This window comes from Engraulis encrasicolus, chromosome 1, assembly GCF_034702125.1.
Source record: "Engraulis encrasicolus isolate BLACKSEA-1 chromosome 1, IST_EnEncr_1.0, whole genome shotgun sequence".
Taxonomy (NCBI): Eukaryota; Metazoa; Chordata; class Actinopteri; order Clupeiformes; family Engraulidae; genus Engraulis; species Engraulis encrasicolus.
Genome location: NC_085857.1, coordinates 9,445,636 through 9,467,796, shown reverse-complemented (window position 1 = coordinate 9,467,796; position 22,161 = coordinate 9,445,636). Strand labels below are relative to the sequence as shown.

Genomic DNA, 22,161 nt, shown 5'->3' with positions numbered 1-22,161 from the left:
AATTTACAGTGTATATTTGTTTGCTTTAGATGAGGGACAAGTAGCCTATGTATTGGATGTAAATACATTTGAATGATCCCCACAATATAATGTAGGCCTATATGGTGGTATTTCTATATTAACTCCTTGGGGTCATAAATGACCCCGCTCGGTCGGATTAGTCGCAAAAACAGCTCGGTCGCTTGAGGGTTAGTCACTTTGATTAATGTCATCAAGGTGTCATAATAAAGATAGCCCAAGCAATGTCACCTACCATGACCATAGCGGAATGTCAATGAATGCCATCAGGCATAAAACGTTTATGACATTGACGTTATGATTATAACACGTCCATGACTACATCACAATACAGTTATGACGCTGTCGTGTTAGCCTACTATAGTTCATGACAAAGAAATCGTGCTGGTGAACAACACACAGCATGTTTCAGGATGTAACCAGAAGTGCATATCGCAGAAGTTCGATATTCTCTAGTTTCTAAGCAGCATTTTTAATTAAAACAAATCAAACATATGTATCGTGCAGACGTCATTCAATGTGCTTAAGAATAGAGAAAAGAGAAGAAGAGGAAGAAAAAAAACTAGTTTGTGTTATAGATAGTGTGTAATTGACTATCACCAAAGGCAGATGAGAATAAAGCAGTTGTTAACTCCCTTTTAAAACAAGATAGGCCTACTGTTCTAATTTGGACAGGGAATTGGTTCCAGCATTTCGCAGCATAATGCCCAAATGCCATTTCATTTTTAGATGAAATGCCGTTAGATTAGGCTACTTCCACGCGGTTTTGATAGACTCGCCTTCGATTTAGGCTATTGATAGCTCATCTCGACAGAATGTCTTGTCAATGCAATCTATGCATAAGGTTTTTGCAACTATATTTTTCTTATCATTACAATGAGTAATCCAATTATTCCACGGAGTATTAGGCCTATTATTATGAGATAATAATATAAGATAATCCTTTATTGTCTCTTCAATAGAACTTTTGTTTGGACATGTGAGTGTGATGTAGGCCTACACAAAAAACATAGCACAACAGACAGACAAATGACACACACATGTACACTGAACAAGGAAATATGTAACATATACGGACAGCTTCTGTTAATATAGTTCTGACTGCATCTTGGCCCATACCAACCAGCAAACATTCGTCCAAAATAGTAATGCAAACCAAACATATTGCACTCATCCCTTTCAGAGGGGTAAAAAAAGAAAGAATAAACAAATAGTAATGTATGCATGCATGAAGTGTGTAGAATGCAACTGCTCTACAGTTGAAAGGTTGTAACAATGTATAGGCCTACTCGTGTGTTACATTGTTGCTATTAGAAGGGCACTGCGCATGTCACCAAGATGGATAGCTTGCATGCTCCCGCCATAACGGTTTCGAAGTCACAAAGGGAGGGGCGCTTGGCCCTAGTACGCATGGTTTCAAGCAGGCCCTCCTGTGTGGCAGAAATAAGCGGGGCTCACCATGAGAAGATACTTGTCTTTGTGATTACAGAGAGACAACATGAGCGGACGCGGCAAAGGAGGAAAAGGTCTTGGAAAGGGTGGCGCTAAGCGTCATCGCAAAGTCCTTCGCGATAACATCCAGGGAATCACCAAGCCTGCAATCAGGCGCCTGGCTCGCCGTGGTGGTGTGAAGCGTATCTCTGGCCTCATCTACGAGGAGACCCGTGGTGTGCTGAAGGTGTTCCTTGAGAACGTGATCCGTGATGCCGTCACCTACACCGAGCATGCCAAGAGGAAGACTGTCACAGCCATGGACGTCGTCTATGCTCTGAAACGCCAGGGCCGTACTCTGTACGGTTTCGGAGGTTAAATATCGACTCACCCGACAAAAACCAAAGGCTCTTTTAAGAGCCACCCACTTATCTAAAAAAGCTAATATATCCGTTGTGTCCACGCTCAAATGAAAGGAACATCTGTATGAAACAATGAAATGGTTAGTTTTATGCAGAATGTGGAATGAACCATTCTGTTAGCCTTGCACTGCAAAGTAGCCTAGGCTACACCAGCTGCCTCAGATTTTAGATTTAGATTTTAATCGAAGTCCTTATTACAGTGTGAAGCTTTGAAATTGAACTTTATTCAAACCACTCACACGACTTGCAGTAAAACAATTAGGCCTACATCAAATTGTAATTCAGAGGCAGTTGAACTTATTTCAATTTAGACCATGCCCATTGCCGTGCGTAGTAGAATTATTTAACTCTATCTATCATGACTTACTGACTCAGCTTTATTTAGTGTGTAGGACTTTCCCAGCAGGTTTCCATATGAGCTGGTCGTGACAAAAGCCACTTTCCACATTGTGGTCCATTGTGTAATTGTATATTTAAAAATTGTGAAAACGGTCAAGAATGCCCCTCACAATAATTTCCCCCTGGGATCCATAAATTATACTCTACTACAGAATGAATAATGTAGGCAACTACATATGTTAGGCAGGTACAATAAGGTCTGCTATTTACCCTAATAAGAAACTTGAGTCTGCTTGCTCGCAACATAGGCTACACGTACTCATACTAACTTTTCAGGTGATTTAAGTTCATCTGACTAGAATAGGCTGCTTGTATTACTTTGTTGAACGTAATTTATTTCGTTAAAAAGTGCGGGAAAAGGTCAGTGTGCAACGAGGGCAAAACTAACGTTTGTGGGTAGAGTGCTCTTTGAGGCAGACGGAACGTCCCCCTATTTCAAAAGTGACCAATCATCGCCTCTGAAAATGGAGGGAAATGGCTCATTGGATTGTCCTTGAGCTCCGCTTGTACCAACTTGAAGTGAGGTATTTGCATACTGGTGGGTATAAGAAGAGCAGAGCAACTATGCCAAATACCATTGTCCCTGACAACTGCTAACCATGCCTGATCCAGCCAAGCCTGCCCCCAAGAAGGGCTCAAAGAAAGCCGTGAGCAAGACCGCCGGAAAGGGTGGCAAGAAGCGCAAGAGGACCAGGAAGGAGAGCTATGCTATCTACGTGTACAAGGTCCTGAAGCAGGTCCACCCCGATACAGGGATCTCTTCTAAGGCCATGAGCATCATGAACTCCTTCGTCAACGACATCTTCGAGCGCATCGCTGGTGAGGCTTCCCGCCTGGCACACTACAACAAGCGCCACACCATCTCCTCCAGGGAGATCCAGACCGCAGTGCGTCTGTTGCTGCCCGGTGAGCTCGCCAAGCACGCCGTGTCTGAGGGAACCAAGGCCGTCACCAAGTACACCAGCTCCAAGTAAAGAGTTCTCCCCCTTTTCCCAAACCAAAGGCTCTTTTAAGAGCCACCCACAATCTCATCAAAAAGCTATTCCATGTATTGTGAATATTGAACAGAATGATCTGTGTAGTATGCCTATGTGATCAAATGAAGTCTTAAGGGCTCTGCATACTTCACGTGCGCACTTTGTCGCGAGTGGCGCGAGAACCATTAATGACGTCATCACTTGCGACAGACTATTCATACTTCAAAAGCGCATTGCTCGCATTGTCGGAAGTGCCCTCTGCTGTTCATGAGAGAAACGGCAGTATTTTTCGGAACTCGCAGCGTGAGTTCTACTGATGTATAAAATAGAAAGCCAAACACGGCTGCTGTAGGGCTACTGAACGTCTGACTTGTGACTTACCACATTGAAACATATATTTTTTTTTGTTGTAGCCTACATTGCCAGATCATTCCAAGACCATGTGAGAGCATTGTTCTGGCGGCAGAATTTATAAATAGATCGCTGAACACAATGTGCTTCTGAACAAAGTAAACAATTGTTTCACTGAACAACATTTAAGAGAGAAGATAAAATAACTCTCTATGACATTTTATTATCCTCAAAATGATGCAGGACCCATTCTGTAGTAGCCTACAGTAGTTGTAGCCTCTCTTCGCAACTCCTGCTTTGTCTGCCTACCTGCATGGTCGCTGGTGGCGTACGACAAGTTAGAAAAATCCTCGTGTGCACGACGTGGCGACACGCGCCGAATTTTGAGCTTACGACGGGGGGCGTGTCGAAATTTTAGGTCACGTGACGGCGCGCGCCATCGTCGTGAGTGAAGTATGAAGGAGACTAGCGCCACTCACGACTAGTATGAATCCCCCTTTACGCACATACGCGCACAATCAAAGCCACCAGTCCACAAGCTAACAATATATGTACAATAATATGTATTACACATATTATTGTGTGTGTGTGTGTAGGGTGTGTAGGGGTGTGTGAGGTGTGTGTGTGTGTGTAGGGTGTGTAGGGGTGTGTGAGGTGTGTGTGTGTGTGTAGGGTGTGTGAGGGGTGTGTGAGGTGTGTGTGTGTGTGTAGGGTGTGTGAGGGGTGTGTGTGTGTGAGGGATGTGTGTAGGGTGTGTGAGGGGTGTGTGTGTGTGAGTAGGGTGTGTAGGGTGTGTGAGGGGTGTGTGTGTGTGTGTAGGGTGTGTGAGGGGTGTGTGAGGGGTGTGTGAGGTGTGTGTGTGTAGGGTGTGTAGGGGTGTGTGAGGTGTGTGTGTGTGTGTGAGGGGTGTGTGAGGGGTGTGTGTGTGTAGGGTGTGTAGGGGTGTGTGAGGGGTGTGTGTGTGTGTGTAGGGTGTGTGAGGGGTGTGTGTGTGTGTGTAGGGTGTGTGAGGGGTGTGTGTGTGTGTGTAGGGTGTGTAGGGGTGTGTGAGGGGTGTGTGTGTGTGTAGGGTGTGTAGGGGTGTGTGAGGTGTGTGTGTGTGTGTAGGGTGTGTGAGGGGTGTGTGAGGTGTGTGTGTGTGTGTGTAGAGTGTGTAGGGTGTGTGAGGGGTGTGTGTGTGTGAGGGATGTGTGTAGGGTGTGTGAGGGGTGTGTGTGTGTGAGTGATGTGTGTCTGTGTAAGGTTTCATCCGGCCCCGATATAAATTTAATGTTATTCAGCTACACATGAGATATGACATATTTTGCAATCTTAGAAAATACATTTGCAAAACAAATAAGTTATATATATATATATGATATAGTTATATATATATTCAGGGGACCTAGAGAAGGTGGGGTCTGTTTTGCTACCTTCAATACAGGCCTTGAGTGCAAGGGGAAATCCTGGTTTGTGTCTGTTGTAATAGATACATAATAGGAAAATAAATTTGACAAGAATAATCGTAATAACAAAGAAATAGATGGTATTTACAATGCGGATGACTTGAGGAAAGAAACTGTTGCTTAATTTTCTGTCCTGCATTATAGGCCTACATGTTGTTTGAAAATGGCTGGATGGAGGGTGTCTTTCGTGATGAACATGCTCAAAGTGATACTGTCCCGTTTTTGGAAATAAGCTTATTGTACACCTCCCCTTGAGTTAAAGGGTTGAGTTTTACATTTCTCCTGTACTTTCAACTGTTCTCTGAGTATGGCAGTGCACATTTTACTTCTAAGCTACCGGTTAACATTGAGTCCTATGAAACCAGCTGGCGGCTAACTGGTCTCATAGGACTCAATGTTACCTGCTAGCTTGGAGGTAAATGTGCACTGTCGTACCCAGAGAATGGTTGCTTCTATTACTTTGACAATGTTGTCAGTGTTGCAACCGTACACTGCACCTTGAGGTCTTTGTTTACTTTTTGCTACTTTTTAATGCATTGTCCTCTTCTTTACTCTTTGTAGGACAATGCTATCAGTGTTGCAACTGTACACTGTGCCTTACCTTGTTCTTGTTTAAATTACTCCTTGTAAGTCGTTTTGAACAAAGGCGTCTGCTAAATACTAATGTAATGTAATGTAACATAATAACTAGGGATGCACCGGATCCTGATTTTTAAGATCCTGCCGGATACCGGATCCACTGCTTAAGATCCTGCCGGATCCGGAACCGGATACCGGATCCTACGAAAGGGTTGAAACACATAGCCTACTCAGACACGTGGGCCCTTTTTATCACGTTGGCTCAAACTATTTTGACTGAAAAGCCTCGGCTACCAGATCCTGGATCCTGATCCGGATCCTGTGAAAAACCCTATTGTCCTGCCGGAAACGGATCTTGGATCCGGTGCATATTAATAACATAATGATAAATGGGTTGAAGACAATGATGACAAAGGGACACTGTCCAGGAAATGGTCAAAAAAGGGTACTGCAAATAAGCTGCTCATTGAAACTGGGTTGGCTATCACCAAATTGTATATTTACATGAAAGTTTACTGAGTAATAAACAAATATTTCCTAGTATGGTGCAAGTAGAGTCATTTTTGCAGCTAAAAATGGCTATTTTTGGAAATTCAAAATGGCGGATGTATGAAAAGTGACATTTTTTCCAGCCATAATGAATACTTAGAATTTGTTGGTGGTGGTAAATATTCGTGAAAAATGTAACATCAGTGAATGGGCAGCATGAATTCTGGAAATAAACAACTAAAAATCTCACACAGTGTCCCTTTAAAGATGAAACCATTAAAATATTGTAAAGTAAAACACTGTATCTTGTGATCCTGTAAAATACTGTGTTTCCTGTTATCGTGTGGTAATGAATGGTGCATTTCAGTCCTTCTCCTGTGTAGAAATATGAAAATGAATAGACCCAAGTCGTGTACAACACGTGGTGCTTAGTCTGCTATTCATTTTTGTTTATGGTGGATATGCATCAACAAGCAGCAGGAGGTTAAATCGACACAAGTTTGTAAAACACCAAACATACATTTGTTCACAGTGTTTCAACATGGCGAAAGTCTTAAGGGTTACTTTAGTGCCACAGCTTTGCTCATTCATAGGGACCTTATAACTATGCGTATGAGCAGTTTAACACGCAAGTGACTGTGCTTTACTCTGTCAAAAACATGCTATTTGTAGAGTAATACAGAAGGCAAAAGCAAATGAATAGTATTTATTTGGATAGACAGCATTGTGAATTTTGTCATTTGGGCTTCGAAGGCAACATGTGATATTTGGAAAATTCTTAAAATCACCAGTTTTCTTGAGAAAATTGACCCAACTCTCCATAACTTCACCCTTACTAGTGAAGTTGCAGTTAAGTTTAAACACCAAAAACGGACATAGAACCACTTTGTACGTGTTTCTGTGAACGTTGGGTTATTTCATTTATCAGAGAATTTGTTTGCGCAACCAAACGTGGTTTCATTATTCACATATTTTAACATAAACGAGAGCAGAAAGCACAAACGAGCTGCTTGTAGAGACAAAGAGACGGAGAGTTGGCTTGGTTGAATCTCTACGGCTCTCATGTTGATTTTAACCCTTGTGTTGTGTTCGTAAGCTGCATACACCTGTGGTGTTCGGGTCATTTTTGACCCGTGATAACAAAACTCAGCCATAAAATACCCAAAAACACTAGTTATCATCAAATATTGTTTTTCATCTCATGGCTAACTTGGTATGTATTCATATCCATGGAAATATTACTTTATGTATTCATCTTTTTGACTTTACTGGTCTTTTATCTTACATTATGCAAATCGTTTTTGATGACCAAAACTATCAAAATCTGCATAAATTCACTAGTAATACCTCCTAAAGTGATACAATTAGTGATTGTGTTGTCCATGTATTACAGCTGATATGAGAGTACAACAACCCCCAAATGTATTTAATTGTTTTTTCTCTAATATTGAAAAATATCTTCAATTGTGTCATTTGTGGTGTTGAGGTCCAAACCAACCCAAAGATATTTATAGCAGGATAAAGACCAAATGTCAACTAAATTAGTTTTTCAGTGCATAAAATCAATGTTTAAATATGTTGACTTGGTGTTTTTCAATATTTATATGATTTTAGTGTGGTAAATATACAAAATAACAATTCTGTCCGAGTCACAGCTATTCCACCAATCCAATGCAAAGATATTGGAAATGAACACATCAATTAACATGAAAAAAGTCACACTATTCATCTGAACCCCCTATGCCATGAACATGGACTATTATGTCATTGCCACATCAACTTTATGGAAAGTATAAGACCAGTTCTACATGTTTGGGTGCCAATATGAATTTTTGATACGTTTTTTGGAAAAAATAATGTGCAAAAATGTATTTTGCAAACAAATGTGCAAAAAATCTCATTATATAATGCAGAAATTGATTCCCTGACCATGAAAACATATGAGTAGACACCAGAAATACATCTGTACTCCTTTCACAACAGGAGATATGACGTATTTTAGTGTATGGGACTGTCCGGCGGCCATATTGGATTTGGAATATGAAAAAGCTGGCAAAAAAATGTTCAGGCAAGAAATATATTTTCCTCACGATAAATCACCAAACTAAAGACAAGGGGCAACCAACAGCTTTTCAGAAATGCATACAACAGCCAAAAATCTATGCCGGGTCAATTTTGACCCTGAACACCACAGATGTAACTTTTTTTTTGGACCTTTAAAATTTACTGAAATGATAAAACATATGTTTTGTGTGCTGCAATGATTGTGACTGAGGATTAGATGAAGCCTTATTCCAAGAAAATAAAGGAAAGTGTGTTTTTTTCAACCTAAAACTTCAAAACGGGTAAAAAATGACCCGAACACAACATAAGGGTTAAGTCCTGCCCACTGGCTTAACCTGTCGTTCATTCTGTGGAAAGGAAACACTGAAAGACGCAAGCGACAAGAATGGCAGAGACTGCTCCAGCCCCCGCTGCCGCACCGGCGAAATCACCCAAGAAGAAGGCCCCCAGGCCCAAGAAGACTGGCCCAAGTGTCGGCGAGTTGGTTGTGAAAGCAATCGCTGCCTCCAAGGAGAAGAAGGGAGTGTCCCTTGCCGCTCTGAAGAAGGCGCTCGCAGCTGGTGGATACGATGTGGAGAAGAACAAGGCCCGTGTCAAAGTGGCAGTCAGAGCACTGGTCACTAAAGGCACACTTGTTCACACCAAAGGAGTCGGAGCGTCCGGATCCTTCAAGTTAGCCAAGAAGGCGGCAGAGCCCAAGAAGAAGGCAGTCAAGAAGCCAGCGGCCAAAAAGCCAGCTGCCAAGAAGGCAGCAGCCAAAAAGCCAGCCGCAGCCGCAGCCGCCAAGAAAGCTACCAAAAGCCCGAAGAAGGCTAAGAAGCCCGCCGCCCCCAAGAAGGCTACCAAGAGCCCCAAGAAGGCAAAGAAGCCAGCAGCTCCCAAGAAGGCAGCAAAGAGCCCGAGGGCAAAGGCAGCCAAGCCCAAAGCAGCCAAGCCCAAGAGGGCAGCCCCCAAGAAGAAGTAAATGCTTTTTAGGCTGTCGTGTGAAACAAAAGGCTCTTCTAAGAGCCACCCAATTGCCTCATTAATTACAGGTGTTCCAATGAAATGCGCCATGCACCAAATGCGGTCTTTGAAATTAGCATGAACGTTGGCAAACTTGAATTACGCGCAATTTTGCAACAAAGGTCATTCGGTGTTAACAAAACAACCGAAGGCTCGCACCAACCCAACTTAACGAGGAAGGACAATAGGCTTTTGCCTTATACCCAACTAACTTCTATACCCAGCCAAGCGAACAGTTGCACACGGATACATCCGTATATACGTTCACATAACATTTTGTTTGTAGGTTATGGCTATCTCTATTTTGTAAATAACTTGGTTCGAGTCAAATGTCCATGGCGCGCGAATTTCTTATGGATCAAGTTGCAATACACTCCATAGCGAAGAGCGCACAGAATAAAGCGCAAGGTATTCTATGAAATTATATGCTATATGAAAATCCATCCAAATACATTATTTCAGTTAATTCCATTGTGTTGCACATTTCGTTTGACTAAACATAATGTGATTGTGGGGAGAACGGAAGAGAGCGCCAACTGTTTGTCCAACAACGTCACGGTGTTGATTACCCAGTGATTGGCTCTAAAGCTTACAGCTTCAGCCACTCAGGCTCTAGGTTGCCTCCCTAGCCGAGTGTATATATTGGCGTAAGGCGGAACGACTACAGGCACTCGATTTCTCGAAATCAAAGACGTAGCGAACATGAGCGGAAGAGGCAAAACCGGAGGCAAGACAAGGGCGAAGGCCAAGACTCGTTCATCCAGGGCTGGGCTGCAGTTCCCCGTCGGTCGTGTGCACAGGCTGCTGCGCAAAGGCAACTATGCTCAGCGCGTCGGAGCTGGTGCACCCGTCTACATGGCTGCTGTGCTCGAATACTTGACGGCTGAGATCCTGGAGTTGGCCGGTAACGCCGCTCGTGACAACAAGAAGAGTCGTATCATTCCTCGTCACCTGCAGCTGGCCGTGCGTAACGACGAGGAGTTGAACAAACTGCTCGGTGGCGTTACCATCGCTCAGGGTGGTGTGCTGCCCAACATTCAGGCTGTGCTCCTGCCCAAGAAGACTGAGAAGTCCAAGTAAATTTGCCTCCCATACCCATACCACAAAGGCTCTTTTAAGAGCCGCCCACCTATCCCTTAAAAAGCAATTTTCAATGTCTGATAGAAATTGATAAAACAAGGAAAAACGAAATGTATTGACTGGTTTACATCATGAACAAGAGATCGGTTACTATCGCCAACTCCCAAACCGCTGGCCTACACACGGTGAACATACTGCCTGAATAAACAACGTGAGAAGACACCGGAAGGGAATTGGTTAGGTTAATGAATAAAAAGACACGTTGACATCCCAAGTGTTTCCTGCATTAGACGCAAGCCAGCATAGTGTGTTGCCATGCATGCATCTACGACTATGGCGCAGCTAATATAAACATCTTGTGTGTTGAATGCATATGCATGCTCCACTTGAAAGCGTTTCAAACACGAATTATGCAAAGACCAGTGAGAGTGCTGCGGTTTGGGCGCCAAAGCCCAATGAAACCTAAAAGCGTAGCGTGATTGACATATGGCTATGGCGTTAGCGTGGCATGAAAGGACATACGTTGTTTACCAAACGCATGTAGGGTGATATGAAATATGGCTATGGTGTTAGCATACCACGAAAGGACATACATTGTACCTGTATGGCAGAGGTGAAAAGTGATTGTTAAAAAATAATCAAAGCCCCAGACCCCTCCAGCCCAACTTAACGAACTATGGCTATAGGCTTTTGGCTTATACCCAGCCTACTTCTATACCCAGCCAAACGAACAGTTGCACACGGATAGCTCCGTATATACGTTCACATAACATTTTGTTTGTGGGTTATGACTTATCTCTATTTTGTAAACAACTTGGTTCGAGTCAAATGTCCATGGCGCGCTACTTTCTTCTGGCACAAGTTGCAATACACTCCATAGTGAAGAGCGCGCAGAATAAAGCGCAGGGTAGATGATAAATTATATGTAAAGGACGGCGTTTCATATAGCATAAGTTAATTCCATTGTGTTGCGCGTTTTGTTGTTTGCCTAAAAAGATAATGTGATTTGTTGAGAACGGAAAAGAGCGCCAACTGTGTCACAGTGTTAACTACCCAGTGATTGGCTCCAAAGCGTACAGCTTCAGCCACTCAGGATCTAGGTTGCCTCCCCAGTCGTGCATATGAAGTGGCCAGAGGTGAACAGACAGGCACTCGATTTCTCGAAATCATAGACAAAGCAACAAACATGAGTGGAAGAGGCAAAACCGGAGGCAAGACCAGGGCGAAGGCCAAGACTCGTTCTTCCAGGGCTGGACTGCAGTTCCCCGTCGGTCGTGTGCACAGGCTGCTGCGTAAAGGCAACTATGCTCAGCGCGTGGGAGCTGGTGCACCCGTCTACATGGCTGCAGTGATGGAGTATTTGACCGCTGAGATCTTGGAGTTGGCCGGTAACGCCGCTCGTGACAACAAGAAGAGTCGTATTATCCCCCGTCATCTGCAGCTGGCCGTGCGTAACGACGAGGAGTTGAACAAACTGCTCGGTGGCGTTACCATCGCTCAGGGTGGTGTGCTGCCCAACATTCAGGCTGTGCTCCTGCCCAAGAAGACCGAGAAGTCCAAGTAAATTTGTCCCCGGCTTCCCTGAACACAACGGCTCTTTTAAGAGCCACCCACACATCCCGAAAAGAGCAATTTTCAATGTCTGACAGAAATCATAATGAAACATTGTAAAACAAAAAATGACTTGTTCATATCAGGGATAATGGGGATGACCCGTTTACTATCGCTATCTCCAAAACGCTGGCATACTGATCTACACCGTTTAGCCTACGTAACGGCTAAGTAAGAATGTGTCAAGACGCTCAATATATGAGACACCGGAAGGGAAGTGCTCAGCTATAACAAAGACTCGTTGACTGCCCAAGTATGTTTCCCGCATTAGACGCCAGCAGTTTGTTGCCATGCATTCATTCACGACTACGGTGCAGCTAATATAGGTCCTACACATCTTGTGTGTTGAATGCATATGCATGTTCCACTTGAAGGTGTTTCAGATACGTTTCAAACACGCATAATAGAAAGACCGGTGAGACTGCTGCGGTCTGGGCGCCGAAGCACAATGGGACCCAAGAGCATGTAGGGTGATATGTAATATGGCTGTGGTTTCAATATAGCGTAGCATTAAAGGACATATGTTGTTTACATGTAGGCTAGATGTGAAAAGTGTTTTAACACCGGTAAATAAACTGTATTGGTCGACCCAGTGGATATGCCTACATTGTGCATGTTGGATAGTTAGAGATGAAAAGTGCGTGTTGACTACTATAACACCATTGAGTAGAGCTACATTGCAATCTTGGTGGGGCGGTGCTCTATGGTTTAAATTTTAGGCGCCATTAGGGTGTAATCCAATCAGAGGGAACTGGTGAGGGCACGTCATTGGAGACAAGTCTCGGCTGTAGCGCTTAAATAGCACGCGCTTGGTATTCATTTTTACATTCGTCCCTTCCAACGAAGCTCAACAATGGCAAGAACCAAGCAAACTGCCCGCAAGTCCACCGGTGGCAAGGCCCCGAGGAAGCAGCTCGCCACCAAGGCAGCGCGTAAAAGCGCACCGGCTACCGGTGGCGTGAAGAAGCCTCACCGTTACAGGCCAGGAACAGTGGCTCTGAGAGAGATCCGTCGCTACCAGAAATCCACTGAGCTGCTGATCCGCAAGCTGCCCTTCCAGCGTCTGGTCAGGGAAATCGCTCAGGATTTCAAGACCGACCTGCGCTTCCAGAGCTCTGCTGTCATGGCTCTGCAGGAGGCTAGCGAGGCTTACCTGGTTGGTCTGTTCGAGGACACCAACCTGTGCGCCATCCACGCCAAGAGAGTGACCATCATGCCCAAGGACATCCAGCTGGCTCGTCGTATCCGCGGAGAGCGTGCTTAAGTCTTTCCCCTGAAACCAACAACGGCTCTTTTAAGAGCCACCCACACCTTCCTATGAAAGCATTGTTTCTACCCAGCCAGTCGCAGTGTCAAGTACAGTACACCATGTCAAAAAGCACAACAAAAGCCAACACAACAAAGTGCTTGCACAGTGCAATATAGCAGCAATCATTCACTTAATATTATGAAGCCATGACTATAAGCCTGTGAAGTAACGGGCTATACAACGTGTGAGTCTACAGCAAGAGCGCACGCTGGCCGAGCAGTGGGTGTTTGTTATTGTTCGCCAATATATAATTGTCGTACTTTCCAGAACATATTCCCCAATCTTAAATGTGATCGAATGCCAATTATACTACACTGTCGCAACTGCACATGACACGAATCAACATGATCCAATACAGCACACTGCAAAAAAGTAGAGCAGACGTGCAATGAAAAGTTAGGGGTCCGGGCTGCTTGACTTTTTAAACTTGATAAGTTGAGCAGATTTCTCACAGTAAGTTTGGTCAACTTAAAACACTTGTACATGCGTACTTGAATTGGTCTACAAGTTCAACCCGGCGCTGTGTTGACACATGCGAGGCTCAATAGCGAAAGGCTGCAAATGCCTGGCCTGGCAAATGATTCAGTAGCCTGCATTTGGTTTGTTAGCTTGTGGACTGGTGGCTTTGGTTGTGCGAGTCTGTGTGGAATACTTCATTTGATCACATAGGCCTACTACACAGATCATTCTGTTCAATATTCACAAAACATGGAATAGCTTTTTGATGAGATTTTGGGTGGCTCTTAAAAGAGCCTTTGGTTTGGGAAAAGGGGGAGAACTCTTTACTTGGAGCTGGTGTACTTGGTGACGGCCTTGGTTCCCTCAGACACGGCGTGCTTGGCGAGCTCACCGGGCAGCAACAGGCGCACTGCGGTCTGGATCTCCCTGGAGGAGATGGTGTGGCGCTTGTTGTAGTGTGCCAGGCGGGAAGCCTCACCAGCGATGCGCTCGAAGATGTCGTTGACGAAGGAGTTCATGATGCTCATGGCCTTAGAAGAGATCCCTGTATCGGGGTGGACCTGCTTCAGGACCTTGTACACGTAGATAGCATAGCTCTCCTTCCTGGTCCTCTTGCGCTTCTTGCCACCCTTTCCGGCGGTCTTGCTCACGGCTTTCTTTGAGCCCTTCTTGGGGGCAGGCTTGGCTGGATCAGGCATGGTTAGAAGTTGTCAGGGACAATGGTGTTTGGCATAGTTGCTCTGCTGTTCTTATGGTGCATTCCCCAGAGGTAGGGGCTTCCTAGTAAGCAACCAGAAGGCAGCTACCCCCCACTTGAAAGCGTTCCAACCAGCAAGCCAACCAAACTACAAACATGGAGGGACAAAAATACATATACACTTCTATAAGATGTCAGCAATGTAAACGATGAGGTGTAAACAATACCATGCGTTTGTTTTTCATGTAGCCGCATTTCATCTTTGAAAGAGGCAATGCCAATAACTACACCTTAGAAAGGTTCATGGGTGGTTTTGCAACTGTTAACCTGTCCAAATCAACTCTATTTTTCCATAGAATGGTGATTGCTAAGTAATGTGCAACATAAACTATTCCTAACACTGTGCGCTGCCATTGCTGTGATGACATCACGATTGTCAATGGGACGAAGTCGGTTTGCTTCGCTTTTGCCCCAGCTCACGACTTGAACATTCCGCTTCAACAGGCGTTCCAATGCATTTCAGCAAGTAGGAGGTCAGAAACATCCCATCTCCCAACCCTGGGGAATGCACTATTATACCCACCAGTATGCAAATACCTCACTTCAAGTCGGCACAAGCTGAGCTCAAAGACAATCCAATGAGCCATTTCCCTCCATTTTCAGATGCGATGATTGGTCACTTTTGAAATAGGGGGACGTTCCGTCTGCCTCAAAGAACACTCTACCCACAAACGTTAGTTTTGCCCTCGTTGCACACTGACCTTTTCCCGCACTTTTTAACGAAATAAATTACGTTCAACAAAGTAATACAAGCAGCCTATTCTAGTCAGATGAACTTAAATGGGGGCTTCCATATTTCTCCACTACTGTGAACGCTCCATACCGTCATGATTTATGGACAAAAAAAGAACTTTCCATTGCCGTTGTGTTGTGTTTTAGTCTCTGTATGTCTTTGAATGTCTGTTCATGTTTTTGTTTTATGTTACATGTTCTGTAAAGCGTCTTTGGGTATTTAGAAAAGCGCTATACAAATTTGATGTATTATTATTATTATTATTAAATCACCGGAAAAGTTAGTATGTGTACGTGTAGCCTATGTTGCGAGCAAGCAGACTCAAGTTTCTTATTAGGGTAAATAGCAGACCTTATTGTACCTGCCTAACATACCTACATTATTCATTCTGTAGTAGAGTATAATTTATGGATCCCAGGGGGAAATTATTGTGAGGGGCATTCTTGACCGTTTTCACAATTTTTAAATATACATGAAGAGTTCAGATGCAAAACCCCCTAACTCCATTTCTGAAGACCTGCACTTCTATATTTTTAGAGAACCCGGTTGTTGGTTTGGTTTACATTCATGTACTTGATAATACATATACATAGTTGTATTAAATAAATAAAATAAAAAAAATATGCAATTTTGATAGCTTTGTATTGAATAAAAATGAATTAAGAGTCATTTCTGAAAAGGCACTTAGGGGGTTTTGCATCTGAACTCTTCACATTTACACAATGGACCACATTGTGGAAAGTGGCTTTTGTCACGACCAGCTCATAGGGAAACCTGCTGGGAAAGTCCTACACACTAAATAAAGCTCATGATAGATAGAGTTAAATCATTTTACTGCGCACGGCAATGGGCATGGTCTAAATTGAAATAACAAGTTCAACTGCCTCCGAATTACAAATTGATGTAATTGTTTTACTGCAAGTCGTGTGAGTGGTTTGAACAAAGTTCAATTTCAAAGCTTCACACTAATAAGGACTTCGATTAAAATTTGAGGCAGCTGGTGTAGGCTACTTTACAGTGCAAGGCTAACAGAATGGTTCATTCCACATTCTGCATAATACCATTTCATTGTCTCATACAGATGTTCCGTTCATTTGAGCGTGGACACAATGGATATATTAGCTTTTTTAGATAAGTGGGTGGCTCTTAAAAGAGCCTTTGGGTTTTTTGGGGTGAGTCGATATTTAACCTCCGAAACCGTACAGAGTACGGCCCTGGCGTTTCAGAGCATAGACGACGTCCATGGCTGTGACAGTCTTCCTCTTGGCATGCTCGGTGTAGGTGACGGCATCACGGATCACGTTCTCAAGGAACACCTTCAGCACACCACGGGTCTCCTCGTAGATGAGGCCAGAGATACGCTTCACACCACCACGGCGAGCCAGGCGCCTGATTGCAGGCTTGGTGATTCCCTGGATGTTATCGCGAAGGACTTTGCGATGACGCTTAGCGCCACCCTTTCCAAGACCTTTTCCTCCTTTGCCGCGTCCGCTCATGTTGTCTCTCTGTAATCACAAAGACTAGTATCTTCTCATGGTGAGCCCCGCTTATTTATGCCACACAGGACGACCTGCTTGAAACCAGGCGTACTAGGGCCAAGCGCCCCTCCCTTTGTGACTTCGAAACCGTTATGGCGGGAGCATGTAAGCTATCCATCTTGGTGACATGCGCAGTGCCCTAATAGCAACAATGTAACACACAAATAGGCCTATACGTTGTTACAAGCTTTCAACTGCAGAGCAGTCGCATTCTACACACTACATGCATGCATACATTACTTTTTGTTTATTCTTTCATTTTTTTACCTCTCTGAAAGGGATGAGTGCAATATGTTTGGTTTGCATTACTATTTTGGACGAATGTTAGCTGGTTGGTATGGGCCAAGATGCAGTCAGAACTATATTAACAGAAGCTGTCCGTATATGTTACATATTTCCTTGTTCAGTGTACATGTGTGTGTCATTTGTCTGCATGTTGTGTGTTGTGCTATGTTTTTGTGTAGGCCTACATCACACTCACATGTCCAAATGTAACGGAGGCTAACTAGCACAGAGTTGGCGTGGAACGTTGGTAAACCTCCCTCCGATAGCCTCATACAGTCTCGTGCCGTTGGGCCGAGAGACTAGTCTCTTGGCCCAGCGGTATCGTACTGTGTCTCTCATTGCCGAATCGTTGTAGTTGACGAGGTCGCACGTTCGATCCCCGAGGGGGGTGAACAGGTGCAAGATGACCTCCGTCACAGTGGTGCCGTGACCCGGATGGGAGTGAGGTTTAAGGGGGAGAGTGTAACGGAGGCTAACTAGCACAGAGTTGGCGTGGAACGTTGGTAAACCTCCCTCCGATAGCCTCATACAGTCTCGTGCCGTTGGGCCGAGAGACTAGTCTCTTGGCCCAGCGGTATCGTACTGTGTCTCTCATTGCCGAATCGTTGTAGTTGACGAGGTCGCACGTTCGATCCCCGAGGGGGGTGAACAGGTGCAAGATGACCTCCGTCACACAAACAAAAGTTCTATTGAAGAGACAATAAAGGATTATCTTATATTATTATCTCATAATAATAGGCCTAATACTCCGTGGAATAATTGGATTACTCACTGTAATGATAAGAAAAATATAGTTGCAAAAACCCTATGCATAGATTGCATTGACAAGACATTCTGTCGAGATGAGCTATCAATAGCCTAAATCGAAGGCGAGTCTATCAAAACCGCGTGGAAGTAGCCTAATCTAACGGCATTTCATCTAAAAATGAAATGGCATTTAGGCATTATGCTGCGAAATGCTGGAACCAATTCCCTGTCCAAATTAGAACAGTAGGCCTATCTTGTTTTAAAAGGGAGTTAACAACTGCTTTATTCTCATCTGCCTTTGGTGATAGTCAATTACACACTATCTATAACACAAACTAGTTTTTTTTTCTTCCTCTTCTTCTCTTTTCTCTATTCTTAAGCACATTGAATGACATGTGCACTATAAATATTTCTGATTGTTTTTTTAAATTAAAAATGCTGCTTAGAAACTAGAGAATATCGAACTTCTGCGCTATGCACTTCTGATTACATCCTGAAACATGCTGTGTTTTGTTCACTAGCACGATTTCTTTGTCATGAACTATAGTAGGCTAACACGACAGCGTCATAACTGTATTGTGATGTAGTCATGGACGTGTTATAATCATAACGTCAATGTCATAAACGTTTTATGCCTGATGGCATTCATTGACATTGCGCTATGGTCATGGTAGGTGACATTGCTTGGGCTATCTTTATTATGATACCTTGATGACATTAATCAAAGTGACTAACCCTCAAGGGACCAGGCTGTTTTTGCGACTAATCCGACCGAGCGGGGTCATTTATGACCCCAAGGAGTTAATATAGAAATACCACCATATACATTATAATGTGGGGATCATTCAAATGTATTTACATCCAAGACATAGGCTACTTGTCCCTCATCTAAAGCAAACAAATATACACTGTAAATTTGAACATTTTATTGTTTTGCTAAAAGGTTGTCAAACGTACATACGTATATTGATAACGATGTATGCTCTCATTTGCATATGTACACATAAAAATACAAAAAACATCCGATGCATTTTTTTCTTCTCTCAAAGTGAAACTTTGGGAAACCCAAGCTAAATTCTATCAATTAGGCCCATAGATGATAGGCTTTTTCTGCAATAAAACTTTAGGGTACTCAACATTTCTGGGTTCATGAAATCACGACTAATAGAGAATATGGTAATTTACATAGACAGAACCATGTCTCAAACATATAAGCTTGTGCACACTCAACATTTATCGTAAACTTTTTCTGGACATTGTGGCTGTGAAAAGGCGTCTTCCATATGTATTAGAGCAGGGGTGGGGAACATTTTTCATTCGAGGGGCCACTTCAAAATTGCTCCGAGGGTCGTAAAAGTCCAGAAAAATTCCCATAGGCTATAAATGGGCCAATTCTCACAAAATTCATTCACAACATGCACAACATAGGTATTGACCAACCCCTAAAAGGACAAGAAACGGTGAACAAAAAATATTGTGCCCGGGGTGATAAATGACCTCACTCGGTCGCTTTAGGGTTAAAGACTGAAAATGTTTGAAATTGCAGTATTCAAAGGTTCATATTTTTGTCATTTTCAAAGGTGTTTTCCTAACCATTGATTTCATCTGCATATCTATATGTGTTTAAAGGGGTTGCAGGTTTACCAACAGAACGCCATCATTAGCCCTTTGAGGAGTAGCATCACAAATACCGGTATTTGATTCGAATTTTGCCCAAATGTTGAGTTCTCATTATGATGTCATAAGGTTTTTTTGCAAGATTCTTACTTCTATGGGAGCTGTAGAGTGTTCAAATAAAATTCTAGAAGAACCTGTGGAAATTCCTTATTCAAAGGGTTTAAATGGCAATTGAAATTCAGCATACACACTTCTTGTACTGCCTTCTCTCACTCACATATAAAAATATGTTTTTAAATTAAGAGAAATCTCACTGCCCTTCCACTGTCTCTCACTGTCTTTTCAGGGGACCATAAAAATGAACAGATGTATCATTATGGTCTTAAATGAACTAACTAAAACATATTTAATTGCATCTAAAATAATGTTGGTATTTATTGCAAAATGTTTTTTTCACAGTTTACTTTGTAGTTTTGTTACATTCATAAGCTTCTCTTTTTTAAAAAGTTTATTTGTTTTGAATAAAACTTTAGTTTTAACTTTTTTGTCCATGTATCGGAAAATTATGTAGTTATATGCGTTATATGCACATTAATATACATATAATAACCTAAAAAAAAAACTTTTCCTCCTGTTTCTACGTTTGAAAATAATATCATAGTAGCATACTGAGCAGTTTTTGGTGAATTTGTCAACTCCATAAGATTTTACATGTCAACTCCATAAGAAAATCTTATGGAGTTGAATTTTACGGAGTTGATAAATCAACCTACTTTTCATAATAACACATGATTCTCTAACAGAAATTATCTGGAACATCAGCAGTTACTTAAGGACTTGCCAATGAAGTTATTCTAATTTTTTATTATACAAAATACTGAAATAACCTTTATTTTTATGCATTATGGTGTTGACACATTATGGTTGTGGCATAGGTGGTCTTCCTAAAGATGCACTAATAAAATCAAATATTAAATGTGACCTTAAAAGAACAGTGTCTCCATGGCATGTATACCAAACAGGAAGTAGTACCAGGCTGCTTAGAGTGTGAGCTGACGACAATAATGGTAGATTTTTTTGCATTTTAAAAAAATCTTACGGTGTTGACTAAAAGTCCAGACACATGTTCAATAGTTTAAAAAGTATATAAAAAGGTTTGTAAAACATTGTACATACAGTTTGATTACAACTAGTTTGATTAATTATCCAAAATACTTGATCACAGTAGCTATGATGTTTGTTATATTTAATTTTAACCAATTATTATGGTATTGTCAACTTTTAAATCGTGCTTTCGGACATGGGGTTTTGAAGGTACTGATGACACACTGCAACGTGTAAAAAAATAAAAAAATAAAACTATATAAATATGAAATCATATTTTGTTGTACAAAACTTCTTCTTCTGTCATTCCAACTAATTTTGTTGCAATTTTTAATTACATTTTAAGCATAAACATGAGTTTTATCTCCTGGACATGTTTTGTCCCATCTCTCAAGAATCCCTGAAAAATAAAGACAATAGGGTTTTTTTTTTTTTAAGTCTATATCACATTAAAAACTATCTTGTCATATTGCATTTAGCGTGGTTTTACATGGTGTAGGGGTAGTCGCGTGAGGATCGAAATCCTCACACGGACCGCACCACGTAATGTAGGTACAGTCGCGTAAGAATCGGAATTCTTACACGGACCGCACTAGTAATGTAATTGAAGTTACGTTAATGTATGGGAAGCTGCGTGTGGATTTACTCCTCATGCGGCTATACCAGGAATTGAAGGTAAAATCTCGTTTGGGAATTTAATTAATTATGAATTAATTACTATTAATAAACAAATTAATTAAAATGTAATTTAAGGACCGTCTCATAAAATCCTTGGTCAAGGACCGTCTCATAAAATCCTTGGATTATCAATCACAATATTCAACAATAAATTGCTAAACACAGAATTAATAATAAGTTTTGTACTGGGGTTACTCAGCGGTTCACAGTGAACAGTAAGGCCTATTCTCTGTGATCAGCTGGGGTACACAAGCACAAAGGTTGATCTGAAGGCAAAGTTCTAATAATAGGTTGGTTGGGTGCACAAAGTAACAAGGACAACAAAATGCAATCAAATGATTTACTTTTATTAACTACTGCGTAATCTAATAAAATACATTACATTCAAAGTCGGTAAAATGGAATAATAACAAAAATAAGGCACAATAATATAAAACAAGAAAGAAATAAAAGAGGGGAAAAGAAAGAAGAGGGGAACAGGCTTTCAGCCTGTGTGTGTGTGTAGCAGGGGTCTGGTTGCTATGGGCTACCACGTGTGTGTGGTTGGCTAAGCTAGCATTAGCTACAGAAAGCATAGACAATGGAAAGGCTACTGATAAGTAGCTGCTTAGCAAAGGCCTAGTGTTGACTAGGCAGGGCCCAAAGGGTCCACAACAAAGTCTAGGTTTCTGTAATAAATGCACACAATTCCTTGTGGAATGGAGAGAGAAATGAAAGGGGATGAGAGAGTAGCAGTCAGTGGGAGGAACTCGCACTGATTACTGTATGTGCGTGTCTGTTGCTGGGCAACAATGGCGTCCTCTCGGCTAGGTTAACGTTAGCATCAGAACCGTGAACAATAGGGATAGCTAGCAGCTATGTAGCAAGTAAAGCGTGTGGTTTCAGGCGCTTCAAGTCCCTTAGTGGACACGCGAATATATCAAAGGGTTCTGGAATTAACGATAACAAGTCCGAGTAGAACAGAGAGAGAAAGAAAACGAAATAAAAGAAATAACAAGTAGGAGACGTTGCCGTCTACGCAGCCATTACGAGTTGTAAAACTACAGGAAGTGGGGTTTCAGCG

General features: G+C 42.4%; 7 protein-coding genes across 7 annotated transcripts; 5 read left to right on the top strand and 2 right to left on the bottom strand.

Annotated features, from left to right (window-relative positions):
* Positions 1-1,480: 1,480 nt before the first annotated feature.
* Positions 1,481-1,876, top strand: LOC134447658 (histone H4). Its single transcript, XM_063197234.1, has one exon. It carries the CDS (start codon positions 1,517-1,519, stop codon positions 1,826-1,828), a length of 312 nt encoding a protein of 103 aa, XP_063053304.1. The 5' UTR covers positions 1,481-1,516; the 3' UTR covers positions 1,829-1,876.
* Positions 1,877-2,836: 960 nt separating this feature from the next.
* LOC134447590 (histone H2B 1/2-like) lies at positions 2,837-3,296 on the top strand. Its single transcript, XM_063197118.1, has one exon. The coding sequence runs from the start codon at positions 2,870-2,872 to the stop codon at positions 3,242-3,244; it is 375 nt and encodes a 124-aa protein (XP_063053188.1). The 5' UTR covers positions 2,837-2,869; the 3' UTR covers positions 3,245-3,296.
* Positions 3,297-8,388: 5,092 nt separating this feature from the next.
* On the top strand, positions 8,389-9,139 carry LOC134447488 (histone H1-like). Its single transcript, XM_063196964.1, has one exon. It carries the CDS (start codon positions 8,561-8,563, stop codon positions 9,137-9,139), a length of 579 nt encoding a protein of 192 aa, XP_063053034.1. The 5' UTR covers positions 8,389-8,560.
* A 727-nt stretch (positions 9,140-9,866) lies between these two features.
* Positions 9,867-11,948, top strand: LOC134447712 (uncharacterized). Its single transcript, XM_063197323.1, is given in 2 exon segments — positions 9,867-10,303; positions 11,439-11,948. Coding segments are annotated over 2 exon segments (807 nt in total). The 5' UTR covers positions 9,867-9,882; the 3' UTR covers positions 11,825-11,948.
* Positions 11,949-12,680: 732 nt separating this feature from the next.
* LOC134447515 (histone H3) lies at positions 12,681-13,172 on the top strand. The gene has a single exon (XM_063197014.1). It carries the CDS (start codon positions 12,725-12,727, stop codon positions 13,133-13,135), a length of 411 nt encoding a protein of 136 aa, XP_063053084.1. The 5' UTR covers positions 12,681-12,724; the 3' UTR covers positions 13,136-13,172.
* Positions 13,173-13,904: 732 nt separating this feature from the next.
* Positions 13,905-14,366, bottom strand: LOC134447609 (histone H2B 1/2-like). The gene has a single exon (XM_063197143.1). The coding sequence runs from the start codon at positions 14,335-14,337 to the stop codon at positions 13,963-13,965; it is 375 nt and encodes a 124-aa protein (XP_063053213.1). The 5' UTR covers positions 14,338-14,366; the 3' UTR covers positions 13,905-13,962.
* A 1,946-nt stretch (positions 14,367-16,312) lies between these two features.
* LOC134447662 (histone H4) lies at positions 16,313-16,648 on the bottom strand. Its single transcript, XM_063197247.1, has one exon. The coding sequence runs from the start codon at positions 16,623-16,625 to the stop codon at positions 16,314-16,316; it is 312 nt and encodes a 103-aa protein (XP_063053317.1). The 5' UTR covers positions 16,626-16,648; the 3' UTR covers position 16,313.
* Between the last annotated feature and the right edge of the window lie 5,513 nt (positions 16,649-22,161).